The 14344-nt window shown below is 31.6% G+C and overlaps 2 protein-coding genes across 2 annotated transcripts; one reads left to right on the top strand and one right to left on the bottom strand.

Annotated features, from left to right (window-relative positions):
• Positions 1-1230: 1230 nt before the first annotated feature.
• LOC118058209 (glycosyl hydrolase 5 family protein) lies at positions 1231-4266 on the top strand. Its single transcript, XM_035070912.2, has 4 exons — positions 1231-1694; positions 2360-2607; positions 2714-3234; positions 3347-4266. Exons 1-4 carry the CDS (start codon positions 1275-1277, stop codon positions 3874-3876), a joined length of 1719 nt encoding a protein of 572 aa, XP_034926803.1. The 5' UTR covers positions 1231-1274; the 3' UTR covers positions 3877-4266.
• Positions 4267-9939: 5673 nt separating this feature from the next.
• On the bottom strand, positions 9940-11809 carry LOC118058219 (cytochrome P450 86B1). The gene has a single exon (XM_035070923.2). The coding sequence runs from the start codon at positions 11800-11802 to the stop codon at positions 10222-10224; it is 1581 nt and encodes a 526-aa protein (XP_034926814.1). The 5' UTR covers positions 11803-11809; the 3' UTR covers positions 9940-10221.
• Positions 11810-14344: the final 2535 nt, after the last annotated feature.

Raw genomic sequence — 14344 nt, 5'->3', positions numbered from 1 at the left:
CTTCATGTAGAAATGCCATAATTGTAAATTTTGCTAATTTTTCATAGGTTTATCATAATCTCAAAAGAAAATGTATAATGTTTTTTTTTTATCATTTTAATATGCTAATATCAAAAATAATTTTTTTTTAAAAATATTATTTTAATACATTTCCAAGCAAAAAATACTTTAAAACCTAACCTCTATCACACTACCAAATAGGTTATTAATGAGTTAAATTCTATAAAAACTTATTTGCATTATATCAATAATTTGATATAAAAATACCATAAATTTTGAAAAATCCTTAAATTAGGTTTTGAAGGATATTGTTTCAGATAATTTTGCTTTTGTTTTTTTTTGGATTTTTAACTTAATTTTAGATTTTATATTGATTCTATTTATGATTATGATTCCTTTTTCCTTATAAATGTTGGTTTTCTAAACTATTTAGAGAATTGTAAAATTTCTTAAGAAAATAGATCAAGTTTTATATAATTATTCAGAAATAAAATGCAAATTGAAATTCTTGTATGAATGTTGAGTTTTATATTTTTCGTATTGTTTTTTTTCCCCTGTTTGCATCATTAATAGCAATGTTTCCAAGTACCAGGGAAGTGTGTGCTTAGTGGTGTTAGCCATTAGGAATAAAAAAAAAAAAAAAAAAAACTCACATAATTATTATAAACCACAAGCTTTTTTGTTATGAAAAAAAAAAAGTTTATTTTAAGTTAAATTATATTTTTTATAAATCATCTAAAATATTTTTAACTCGTCAAATTAATTAAATCATGTCTTAACAATTTTCATGGATTAATTTTAAACAATAACTAAATAAAAAGTTATATAGAAAAAAATCAAAATATCTAATTTAATAATAAGAACCTAGTTTGAAAGTTGCCAAGTTTAGTTTTTTTATGGTAAAAGATCTTAGATAAGGAATTACCGTGAATTTAAAATTATTATTAAAATTTATTTTTATTTTTAACATTAACATATCAAAATTATATTTTTTTAAAATAAATTAATTCAGTGTTTTTTATAAGACTTTTAAAAAGTATTTTAAAACTATTTCAAACTCACTTCCTAACACTCCCTAATTAAATTATTATAAACCTATCAGGATTAATTAAATTAATATCTTATATAATTTAACTAAAATCCTAATCCGAATTATGTTTTATTAAAAAACAACTACGTTCATGACTTAAAGGAAATGCGTGCGTTCCCTCGGATATAAATAAGGACATCGAGCTCGACACACGGAAAACCTCCAAGTCAGAACAAATCCACCAATGGATAGGATAGTTTTCTTCTCTGTTCTTTCCATCTTCTCTTTTCTTGTAGCATTCTCTGATGTGATGATACCACAAAAGCATGTCATGGCACTCCCTCTGTCTACTAACTCACGGTGGATCGTGGACGAAAACGGGCAAAGAGTGAAGCTGGCATGCGTGAATTGGGTATCACATCTCGAGGTCATGGTAGCCGAGGGGCTTAGCGAGCAGCCCATGGATGCAATCGCCAAGCGGATTGTGTCCATGGGGTTCAACTGTGTTAGGCTCACCTGGCCAGTTTTCCTGGTAACCAATGACACTCTGGGGTCTCTCACTGTAAGAGAATCTCTCCGAAGCCTTGGTCTGCTCGAATCAATCTCTGGTATCCAGGCCAATAACCCCTCCATCATTGATCTCCCCCTCCTTAACGTTTACCAGGTAATAGCTTTCTCTGCTTAGAAATTAACATTACCTAAAAAAGATTAAAATGAAACAAGATCATGAAAATGTTTAAGCAAGTGGCAGTAGCTACAAGATAATTTACATAATGTTGATTGTCATTTTTTTTTTAATTTAAGCACCAAGTCATCCTTTAAAAAAATGCTTAGAGTTTTCTGTGCTTACGAGGGTTTGAGATAAGAACAAGGTAACTGAGAGAAGAAGTCGGGATGACGATAGATGGATGGTGACCGACGGCGACAACGATGTTTTTAAAGTCCTATATTCTGTAATTTACATTATGACCCTTATCATGATGCTAAATTTCGTTAGTTTAGCAAGGCTTTAAACAACATTATTACATTGGTTTACAAAAAAAAAAGGGCAACATAAGCTGAAATAGTTAATGGTTGCATGTTCAATAATTCTTATTATGTTATAAAAAATTATCTCTGTTGTATAGCCCAAAACTTAACGGGATTTCAAATAAATCAATAAAAAAGGTTAAATGACTCAAAACTATCCTTAATTTTAGGTGAAAATTAACTTGTTCTCTCAATTTTTTTTTGAGTATTATAAACTATTTTTTTGATAAAAAAGAACACTGTTGCACTATTAGTTTAATTTAATTTCCATCTGAGAAATAGAGATTAATGGTGTTTCAGGCAGTGGTATCTAGCCTTGGGGATAATAATGTGATGGTGATATTGGACAATCACATAAGCAAGCCTGGTTGGTGTTGCAGTAATTCTGACGGCAATGGTTTCTTCGGTGACCAATACTTCGATCCCGATCTATGGATCACAGGCCTAACTAGAATGGCGAGCATGTTTAATGGCGTGCCTAATGTGGTTGGCATGAGCTTGAGGAATGAGCTTCGAGGCCCCAAGCAGAACGTCAATGATTGGTACAGGTAATTTGTCCTCGGTGATTTTTTTGAAAAAAGAAATATTATTCCTGAATCAATTGTTGTCTTCCTAAATCGAATGATTTGTTAACATGCTAATGACATGAGCCAGGTACATGCAAAAAGGAGCTGAAGCAGTGCACTCTGCGAACCCCGATGTTATTGTCATTCTATCGGGCCTGAATTATGACAAAGACTTGTCTTTCCTGCGCAATCGACCTGTGAATCTAACATTCAGTCGTAAAATAGTGTTTGAAGTGCATTGGTATGGTTTTACAGATGGGCAGGCATGGAAAAATGGCAACCCGAACCAAGTGTGTGGAAGAGTGGTGGATAATATGATGAGGATATCTGGATTTTTGTTGGAGCAAGGTTGGCCGTTGTTCATGAGTGAGTTTGGGGTGGATCAAAGAGGGGCAAATGTTAATGATAACAGATACTTGGGATGCTTCCTTGGTGTTGCAGCTGAACTTGACTTTGATTGGGCTTTGTGGACGCTAGTTGGAAGTTATTATTTGAGGCAAGGTGTTGTAGGGATGAATGAGTACTATGGGGTGTTGAATTCTAACTGGATTGAGACTAGGAATTCAACCTTTTTGCAGCAAATATCTGCCCTCCAATCTCCTTTTCGAGGTATGGCGTTTATGGCCTCGTATAAGTTCCTTAAATCTGCATCTTGTGCTCTTGATACATTCAACTGTTTTTTTTTAGCTAATCCTTAAGGTTGTGTTTGTGGAAAACTCAGGGCCAGGTTTATCAGAAGTTCATCTACATAAAGTGATCTTCCACCCATCAACAGGTCTTTGTGTGTTGAGGAAATCAATGCTGGAGCCACTGAGGTTAGGTCCTTGCACTAAATCTGAAGCCTGGAACTACACGCCACAGAAGATACTGTCAGTGAAGGGGACATACTTCTGCTTACAAACAGATGAACTGGCTAAACCAGCAAAACTTGGTATAATATGCACAGATTCTAATTCAAAATGGGAAACTATCTCAGATTCCAAAATGCACTTGTCATCCAAGGCCCCCAATGGCACGCCCGTTTGCTTGGATATAGATTCCAACAACACCATTGTTACAAGTACATGCAAATGTTTGAGTAAAGATAACACATGCGATCCAGAAAGCCAATGGTTTAAATTAGTTAATAGCACAACAAGAAGTTCAACCATGACCAAACCATCTACCATGACAAAACCATCGTCACTGATCAGTTCAACCCTCAATTTCCCAGCGAAGGATTTCTCATGGAAGTTCTTAGGCTCAGTATAAACTTGTATAGCAGAAGCTGCCTACGGAGCAATCTTACAAGGTGCTACTTTGGACAATCTAGTTGTTAAATGTCAGGCATCTCAAGTAATATAACAAAAGTCAGGTTGAATTTATGTCTGGCACATTACTTATCTCTACACAGGCTGTTCTATCATACAAGCCCAGTCAAAACATTCTCTCTTCTGTCCATTCTTTGCTCAAATTTAGCTGCAGTTTAGTGCAGGTTTGCTATTTGTATATCTGCATATTGCAGATACTAGCAGATGGATCCAGGCGCAAGAATGTCTGCTATTTAGTAATATTGTAACCAACAGATTGTAGGCTCAAGATTTGAGCACAGCCACTATGAAAATATATGAAAAGGATACGACAGCTTCTAGATTTTCCAAATCCATGCTTTTCTTTTTCTATCCTTTTTTCCCCTTAAAAAAATAGAAATTCATAAGCATTTCAGAAAATGAAAGACAAAAACCAGCGGATTACCTATCCTTTTCTGAAAGATCAACTTCTAATACTATGAAGAATATAAATAGTCTAAACCATATAGTTTTGACACGGAATATATGATCAATAGGAGAGATTATTCAAGTTGCAGAACGCAGGTTTAACCGCAGAAACCATTCTTCCATCGCATCTACTCCACTTTTTTCCACCCTTACTCTTAAAGGAGTGATCTTTATTGATATGAGCTCTGCAATCATGACAAAATCATCGTGTCAGACCATCAAGATGCAACCTTTTGCGGGGAAAAGACAAAAAGAAAGTAGGTTAAGATCTTGCCCAATGCTAGTCCTGTCAAGTGAAATGATTTAACTTAATTACTCCATCTTTGTGACATGCAGCTGTCATTCGAAGATTTAAAATCTATTTGGTATTGCAGCAGCAGTTACTTTTTAAATAATATTTTTGTATCAAAAATATATATTAATGATATTTTTTTATTTTTTTTAAAATTATTTTTGACATCAGCATATTAAAATAATCCAAAAAATACAAACCATATTAAATTTTAACAAAATTTTTTTTTTAAAATTTTTTTAGAAACATAGTTTCAACCGCGTTCTCAAACACTACCGTACTGCTTCTTAAGAAATATAAGCCCCCTGCAACTGTACAAAGAAATTTTGAGCAGCATGTTCACCATTCTCAAACATTATAATGGCTTGGTTCCTAAGACTCCCACCACAGGACGAGGCAACCTTGGCTCAAAGTTGGGGGAGCAAGAACATATTATAACCATTTTCATTTTTTTTTTTCTTTTTAATAGATCACCAAACCAATTTCATAATTAACAATACCAGTTTTCAATATGCAGCATATTATTACCAGAGAACAAGCAACTTCAATTGCGTAGGGACAAAAATTGGTTCCAGAGCACAAAATTGCTATGGATGAATTCACTAACCCTTCTCACTACACACACACACTAGCTTTGATACCCGCGCGATGCCGCGGGTCATTTGCTTTTTATAAAAAAATATTAAAAAAGATAAAAATTTAAAAATCTTGGGTTTTTCTGCAAAGTTATACCAAAAAATCTTAGGTTTAGCTGCAATGCCTGACCTAAGAATAATATTTATAATATTAATAATAAAAATTAAACTTGCATGACCTAAGTTTAAGTAAGTCTGATTGTAACACCTGACCCAAGAATATTGGATGTGGGTCTGGCTATAAGGTCGTGTCATAAAAATATGATAATTAAATAGATTAATTAAAAAAAATCAACAAAAAAATCAACAAAAAGGAAAAAACTAATGAAGAAAAAGAAAACGAAATTGAATTAATTGGGTTAACCCTTTAAACCAGGTTATCCCGTAAAATCTAGGATTTGCGTCATGAAAGTTTGATAACTAAATAGAAAAAACAAATGACAGGTTTACCCAGAATTAACCGGGTTAACCCATCAAACCAAGTTAACCCGTCAAGCCCAAAATACGTGTCATGAAAGTCTGATAATTAAATAGAAAGAAAATTAACTTTAACAAACTAAACTAAATGAAAAAAATAACTCATCAAATCAGGTTAACCCATCAAACCCGAGATTCGTATTATGAAAATATAATAACTAAATAAAAAAAATTAACATTAACAAACTAAATCAAACAAAAAAAATTCATTAAAAAAATTAAAAAGATAAAACAAAAGATAAAAACAGTCATATAATATAATATAATACAATATAATAATAATTATAATGAAAAAACATGGGGAAAGCTAAAGCTAAAGCTAAATTCTCAACCAACTCAATATTAAAAAAACAAATTTAACAAAGATAATTTAAAAAATAAACATGTGGGGAAAACACTACAGCCAAACAAAAATCATGTAAGGGAAACACTGTAGTAATCCATAGTGTTTTTTTTTTTTAAAAAAAAAAAAAACTACAAAGCTAAGTTCTCAACCAACTTAATATATAAAAAAAAACGAGATCCGTGTAATGAAAGTATGATAATTAAATTAAATTTTTTTTCACATTAACAAACTAAATTAAACAAAAAAAAATTCATTAAAATAAAAAAAAACACAGAAAAAAGAAAAAAAAAGGAAAAAAAAAAGTTAAGTGTTTCATTGTGTGCACAATGATACATTATATGTAAAAAACAGAAGAAACAAAAGCGAGGGAAAAAAAAAAAAAAAACAAAGCTGCTACAATGGAAAAACCCACGCGTTAAAAAAAACATGTAAAAAAAAAAAAAAACAAAAAAAAAGAAGGAAAAACTGCTACAGAAAAAAAAAAACCAAAAACAAAAAAAAAAATGCGATAGAAGAAAAAACAAAAAAAAACTGCAAAAAAAAAAAAAAATAGACTATGGACTGCATTGTGCAGTTCACAGTAAAGGGCTTAAAAAGAAAAAGGAAAAAATAAGAAAACAAAACAAAGGCATACGCCACGGGTTATTTTTTTTTTCTTACATAAAAAATATCAAAAAATGTTAAGATCTAAGAGCCTTTGGTCTAGCTGCAACGCTTGACCTAAGAGTAATATTTATAATAATATTAAACTTATATGACTCAAGTTTAAGTGAGTTTGGTTGTAACACCAGACCCAAGAGCCTTGAATGTGGGTCTGGTTACAAGGTCGTGTTATAAAAGTGTGATAATTAAAAAGAAAAAAAAAAACAAAGAAAAAAAAACCACATGAAGAAAAAAACTAATAAAGAAAAAGAAAAAAAAATTGAATTAACTGGGTTAACCTATCAAACCAGAATAACCTGTCAAACCTTAGATTCGCGTCATGAAAGTTTAATAACTAAATAGAAAAAAAAAATTGAAGGGTCAACCCATAATTAACTGGGTTAACCTGTCAAGCTTGGAATACATGTCATGAAAGTCTGATAATTAAATAGAAAGAAATTTAACATTAACAAACTAAACTAAATGAAAAAAATTAATTAAAAAGAAAAAAAGCAAAAAAAAAGAAAACATCTAGTTAACTCGTCAAACCAGGTTAACCCGTCAAACTCGGGATCAATTAACAAACTAAATGAAACAAAAAAAATTAAAAGGAAAAAAAACTAAGAAAGAAGCCAAAAAAAACCCATAAAGGCATTAAAAACCAAAACAAATACAGAAAAAAAAAAAGAAATCGAAAAATAATATATATAATAATATAATTATAATTATAATAATTATATATAAGTATAATTAAAAGGCGTGGGGAAGCTGTAGTACTTTCTCCACGCCTTTTAGAGTTTTTTTAAAATATATATATATATAAAATGTAATACTAGTTTATTGCTCACGCTTTGGTTGCCAGTTATATCTAAATATTTTGAAATGTAAAAAAAATAATATGAAGACTGTCAAAAACTTTTTTGACATATTCGTCATTCATCTAAGATTTCTTCGTGAAGAAAGGTAGAATTTGAGATGAGAATTGTAAAAATGATGTAATGAAGTTGACAGGAACTGAAAGATGGAAGGGCTTGCCAGGAATTGTTTAACAATTTTGAGACTAAAGCTGGTTAAGAGGAACGAGAGGGGGACTCAAACAATGGATCGATCAGTTCAATTAAACCCAATACTCTAGCATTAATCCTTGCTATCAATAAAACCCAGATGGTCAAATCAACGGGTCGAACATCGACCCGTTTCTTTTTTTATTATAAATAATTTATAACTCATTACTCTTGAACTAGCCACTTTCACGTTCTAGAATTATGTTCTTATCAATTTCTTATTATTATTTCTTGTTCATGCTTCATACATTACAAAATATATTTATAAGTTGAACCAATTAGCTAATAGGTTGATCGGGTCCATGTCAGTACCCGATCGAATAACATTGCTAACAGTGACATAAACTTGGAGCAAAAAGAAAACAGGTACATCATATAGTGACAAAATTGGTTTAATGACACTTTTAAACATTCTACAATGAAGCTGCTAACTTGGCCATTAAGTTCTTATGAGTCCACTTCAAAAATAAAAATAAATAATTTAGACTAAAAGGTACAACATAATTAATCACATTTTAAATTTATTTTTTAAAGATTATCAATTCAAGTTTTATAAACTTCAGGGTTATTAAAGCTTTACATGGTCGTTAACTTTAAAGCCTATGAAATTAGTCGAGGTGCGCACAAGCTAGCCCGGACAACTCATATTAACATAAAAAAATAATTTTTGGATTTTGTAATCAATTTATGCTAAAATTTAAATGAATTATAGTGTAATGAGTTTTTTACTTAATACTTTTCAGTTTTTTTTTTTCTTTATTGGGATGCCATGAGAATAACTAATTGCATAATAATAGTAACCATTGCTTATTACAAGTAATTATTAAATTTATTAGTAGCTGTACTTCTACCTCTCATAAAAATATAAAATCTATTATAAAAATATTTTATGAGTCCCATCTTTATACACACACACCGAATAATTGCTTTGCTTGTTACATTACGACTGCATTAGCTTCACCAAGACTCAAATCTTATTTCACTGAAAAAACCTTTTGATTACATAACTATAAGCTAAGTTTTCCTTTTATAAAAATTATCTTTTTTTTAATATTTTTTATATTATTTTAATATGTTGATATTAAAAATATTTTTTTAAAAATAAAAATATTATTTTAAATATATTTTTAAATAAAATATATTTTAAAAATCAACCACTGCAATACTTCCCATACAAGCTTCAATTCATTGTCAAAACCAATAATTATTATTCCCATAAGGGCAATGCATGAAATGTCTAATAATAAATACGAACTCTACTCCTTTGTCTCCTTACTTAGGAAGTGTTTGTTTCTGCGTTTGTAACTGCGTTTTGGCAAATTTCAAATATATTTTTTTTTTTTAATAAAATTGAGTTACGGTTGTACTTTTTGGATCGTTTTGATGTGCTGATGTCAAAAATGATTTTTAAAAAATGAAAAAACATCATTTGCATGTATTTCGGCACGAAAAGCTATTTGAAAAGCAACCGCTACCACACTGCCAAACACGCTCTTAATGTGAAGATTTGATATCCTCCTATTAACTACCTTCATGGCTCTAAAAGACATTGTGACGTAATCGTATTTTTTAAAAAAATTTTATTTTGAATTTTTTTATCTAATAATTTAATTTTTTAATAAATAAAAAATATTTTAAAAAAATTTACTGACACATACACACCTGCATATCAGCTGCTCCATCATCATTAAACTACACGTGAGATTGATTTTGGTGGGGGGGGGGGGACATGATTTTGGCCACAGCAATAATTCTAGACTTGGTCCATACGTCTGAATTTTGGCCAGTGAGTTTCATTTACACCTGCAATAATGAGTTGCTGGCTAATAAATAAAATGAATTAAACTCCGGAAGTTACATCGCTACCACCACGGATCGATAGCCGCCGTGCATCAACATTTTTACTCAGAGCTGCAAATCACTCATTATCCAATGTACAACTACAAATCATCCATTATTCAAGTATACTTGTCAGTATAGTAATTATTTTTCAAATATTTTTTTTATTTTTTAAAAATTATTTTTGACATCAGCACATCAAAACAATTCAAGATAAAAATAAAATAAAAATTTAAATTTTTAAAAATATAATTAACACCACAACATTTACAGAGAAATTGTACATGGAGAGTTCTTGGCTCAAGAGGAAAGACCAAAGAATTCATGTTGGATGTTGAAATGGATGTCCAATATTCAAGATATATAGTACTTTGTGTCGGAACGCTAAACAATCGGAAAACATAGAGGTTGTCTGACAAACAAAACATTCTTAGAGGCTACAGCGTACGTCCCGTAGACTGGAGTTTATAAAGCTCAAGATATGACAACAAAATAACAGAGAGTAAAGCTTTGGAACAACATTCGTCGTGTAAATTTAGCACCGTTATGAAGCAGTAGTGTTCGCCGATCGAGGCATCAGAGTGACCAAAAGTCCATTCTTCATGTAGAGAGTGGTGGTCATTTTTGGAACAGCATCATGGCCTTCAACTACCTTAACTGAATATCTCAACAGGATTGAAGCTGCCACCATTTTCATCTGCAAGTACGCAAACTTCTTCCCCAGGCACAGCCGTGGACCGGCGTTGAACACTGCATATTTGAACTGGTTCTCACTGACAAACCTTCCATCCTTAATCCACCTCTCTGGCTTAAACTCCAAGCAGTTCTCTCCCCATATAGAATCCATCCTGCCCATTGCGAATGTGCAGTAGAAAACTCGAGCGCCCTTCTTCACTATGGAACCATCAGGGAGAACATCATCTTGTACAACTTCTTTCACCTCAATAGGCACAGATGGATACAGCCTCAGGGATTCGGACAACGCTGCTTGAAGATACACCATCTTGTTCAATTCTTCCATTGTGAAAATGACCTCGTTTTTTGTCTGTGTCTCACGAAGGGACACAATGTCATTGATCTCGCATAGTATTCTGTTTTCTACTTGTGGATTGCTGTGTACTAACCAGAAAAACCATGCCAATGCCACTGATGTGGTGTCTCGCCCTGCTAGGATAAAATTTACACACAAATCTCTAAAATACTTGTCTGGGAATTGCAGCTTCTTGCCTCGTCCAGTATATTCAATCTCAATGAGCCTGGACAAGAGATCAGATTGATGGCATAAGCTACCATGCTTCCTGATCTCATCTCTTCTACCCTTCACTGTCTTCTCAGCAAATTCATGCACAATTCCAACTGCCTCCTTCAGCGTCTTCTCGTATCCTACTCCAAAGAACTTCATGGTCTTCCAAATGAAAGGCGGAATCAGGAATCTGAACAGAATCAATTCTGTTGCTTTTTCAAAAGCTTTTGCGAAGGGAACGTCAGGGATATCTAGGGCTAAGCACCCAGGATCAACCCCAAAAGCTGCACTACAAATGTTATCAAATGTAAACCGGAGAAGCACTTCTTGGAGATCAAAACTATCTCCTGACCTTACCAGATCATCTGTCAGCTTCAACAGCTTCTGGTGCACCAGATCTTGCATGGTTTGGAGCGAGTGCTCAATAAACCGGCTTGAATGCATCTCTGCTTTCACTGCCTGCCTTTGTTCCCTCCATAATTCATCGTCAGCATTGAAAATACCATCCCCTAGCAAATCCTGAAACCTCTCTCTGAAGTATTTCCCTTTTGGGAAGTTCTTGAAGTTCGTTTTAAGCACATACTCGATAGTGGAAGGATCAGCGGTCACGATTCCATATGCGCCTCCCATCCACATTCCTTTATGGCGGAAGGTCCCCCCTGCCTTGCTTAAAGCTCTCGTGACGAAATTGTTCATGTCGTTGACGTGAAGGAACATGGTCGGTATGATCCCCAATACAGGCCATAGCATAGGGCCTTTGTTAGTGAGCCTATCGTTTATGCATTGGAAAACAAAGAGTCCTAACAACGCAATAGATACATCCCAAAATGACGAGTGAGTGTAAATCCATTGCGTTGCAGAGGACAGTATATTTTCTGCCATAGGAGGCTCTCTTCTCATGTCAGAAATGGCAGTTTTTGAATGATTTAAAACTTTCAACTCTGCGTATTCTTAATTTTAGAGGTTGAAGTAGGGCCATTTACATTTATGTTACTAACTGCTTAAAGGTACTTAGCTGCTGTTAAGAGTTAAAAGATTGATTTATTTTTTTTCTCAAGGTGCTCACCCTTGTACTTTTGATTAAAATGCCATTAATCCATACGCAAAAATTTCGATGTAATATTTTTCCTATAAACTCTACCTTTTCTCAAACACAAAACATATATTTTTCTACATTTTATTATTAAAGAAATAAAAAAACTCTCTCAAACATGAAGACCATGCAAATCAGATTGATGAATCATACTCTCTGATAACAAGATAAAATGAATATTACAAGGTAGCACGCCACACTCGTGTAAAGAAATATTTTTACTTGTAGATACAAAACTAAAACTATACATGTATAAACAACTTACTAATCTAATAATACAAATTAAACCGCCACTTTATAAATATAAAATTAAAAAATAAGTTTTACCGAAGAATATAAAACTTGATAGATTATCAAAACATCAAGTAAAAAAGTTTCAATTTAAATTTTGTCAAAAACTCTAAATATATGTTCCGAATCATTATTATATACTTAAAATAATTCTTTGAATTTAAAAAATATCAAAATAATATAATTTAAATTCAAATAAATAACTTTAAACAAGACAAATATTATATAGCTCATGTTTTTTAATTCTTAGAAACACAAACAGATACTTTCATTTGTTCTGATAAACACTCTCTTACATCAATTACGCTGTAAATACAGGACAAGAGCAGGTATTTGTCTGGACAGTCTAGTCCAATCCAGACTATTTTCATTTGTTCTGATATGTCCGAAATACTAAACACACAGTGTATCGTCTCTGGCTTTCATGCCCCGGTTTATATATTGGGAGCTAATAATGGCTTGCACTTCACGAACTACGCTTCTGTGCTTCGATTGACAATGTGACAATCCTTTCTATATATTTGCTGGTAATAGATTGTAGAGATATAGAACATCACAGTACTCGTAATAGATTGAAGTAATAATATTTCCATCATTTGTATTTGAAATATAGTTTACTATTTTTTTTGGCTGACCATGCATATGGTCGTTATGATAGTGGTTTCACATTGGTACAAGGTCACTTGTAAAAATCATAGTTATTAAACTCGGTCTAGAGATTGACCCGGCTAAAAAGCCGGGTCCTGGGTTTCATAGGTCAACTTGAGTTAATCTGGATCAACCCAGAAAAATTTTAAAAAATAATTTAAAATTTTAATATTTCATATGAAAAAATTAAGAAAAAAATTCATGTGAATATAGGTTATATATGTTGTAAATAATAATGTTTAAAATAATATTTTTTAAAAAAGTTTATCCCATATTGAAAAAATACTATGTTATGCTTTTAAGTTGAAGTATTTAAATAAAAAAGGTTTTTTATATCACATTGAAAAAACATAATTTTTTTCGCGTGAACATAAAATATATATACTAAAGGGTTTCAAATCCTACATTGAAAATATATTATGTTATTCCTTTAAGTTTAAGTATTTAAACCAAAAAGTTTTTTATCCTAAATTGAAAAAAATATAACTTTTTTTCTTATGAACATATAGTATATATACTAAATGGTTTTAAATCTCACATGGAAAAGATATTATGTTATCATTTTAAGTTGAAGTGTTTAAACTAAAAAATTTGTTATCCCACATTGAAAAAACATAACTTTTTTCTTATGTATATAGTGTATATATACGAAAGGGCTTTAAATCTCATATTAAAAAAATAATTTTTTTTCTTGGGAACATAGAGTTTATATACTAAAGATCTCACATTGAAAAAAACATAACTTTTTTCTTGTGAACATAGAGTATATATACGAAAGGGTTTCAAATCTCACATTGAAAAAACATAACTTTTTTCTTGTGAACATAGAGTATATATACGAAAGGGTTTCAAATCTCACATTGAAAAAATAAAATACTTTTACAATATTTATATAGTGAATTTTAAAAAGTGTTAACAACTAATTAAAAAAAATATTAAAAAAAGGGGTATAGGAAAAAAACCATATTTTTTGAAAAACAAAACCATCAAGTCTCGACTAGGTCGTCCAGGTCATGGGGCGACCCGATAGGTCATTGCATCGGTCAATCTTTTAACAAACTCAGACTAGTCTAGCCACTTGATCGACCCGTCGGGCCGGTCCTAGTTTAATAACTATGATAAAAATTAAGTAATGTTAAATTTATTGAATATTATCTCAAAACATTAAATGAATGAATTTTATAAATAGGATAGATGAAGTTGTTGGATAAGTGATTTTGGAAGAATATTTCCATGTGATTAGCATTATTTAAATACTAATTTTACATCCATGTTCGAATACGGATATTTTGTATCTTATAATGTAAATCTTTTTTTTTTTTTCTCACCACAAAAAGTAATATTGAAATTGATTGTACACCTTATGGTTTGGTTTAGGTAATTGAAAATACT

The sequence above is a fragment of the Populus alba genome, chromosome 8 (genome assembly GCF_005239225.2).
Source record: "Populus alba chromosome 8, ASM523922v2, whole genome shotgun sequence".
Taxonomy (NCBI): Eukaryota; Viridiplantae; Streptophyta; class Magnoliopsida; order Malpighiales; family Salicaceae; genus Populus; species Populus alba.
Note: the sequence above shows the minus strand (reverse complement) of the source record. Positions and strands in the feature narration are given on the sequence as shown.

Excerpts from the sequence above, each read along its gene's own strand:
- LOC118058219 (XM_035070923.2), bottom strand. The coding sequence starts at position 11,802 with ATGGCAGAAAATATACTGTCCTCTGCAACGCAATGGATTTACACTCAC.
- LOC118058209 (XM_035070912.2), top strand. The coding sequence starts at position 1,275 with ATGGATAGGATAGTTTTCTTCTCTGTTCTTTCCATCTTCTCTTTTCTT. Across the intron at positions 2,608-2,713 it reads AACGTCAATGATTGGTACAG|GTACATGCAAAAAGGAGCTG; the intron begins GTAATTTGTCCT and ends GACATGAGCCAG. Across the intron at positions 3,235-3,346 it reads CCTCCAATCTCCTTTTCGAG|GGCCAGGTTTATCAGAAGTT; the intron begins GTATGGCGTTTA and ends TGGAAAACTCAG.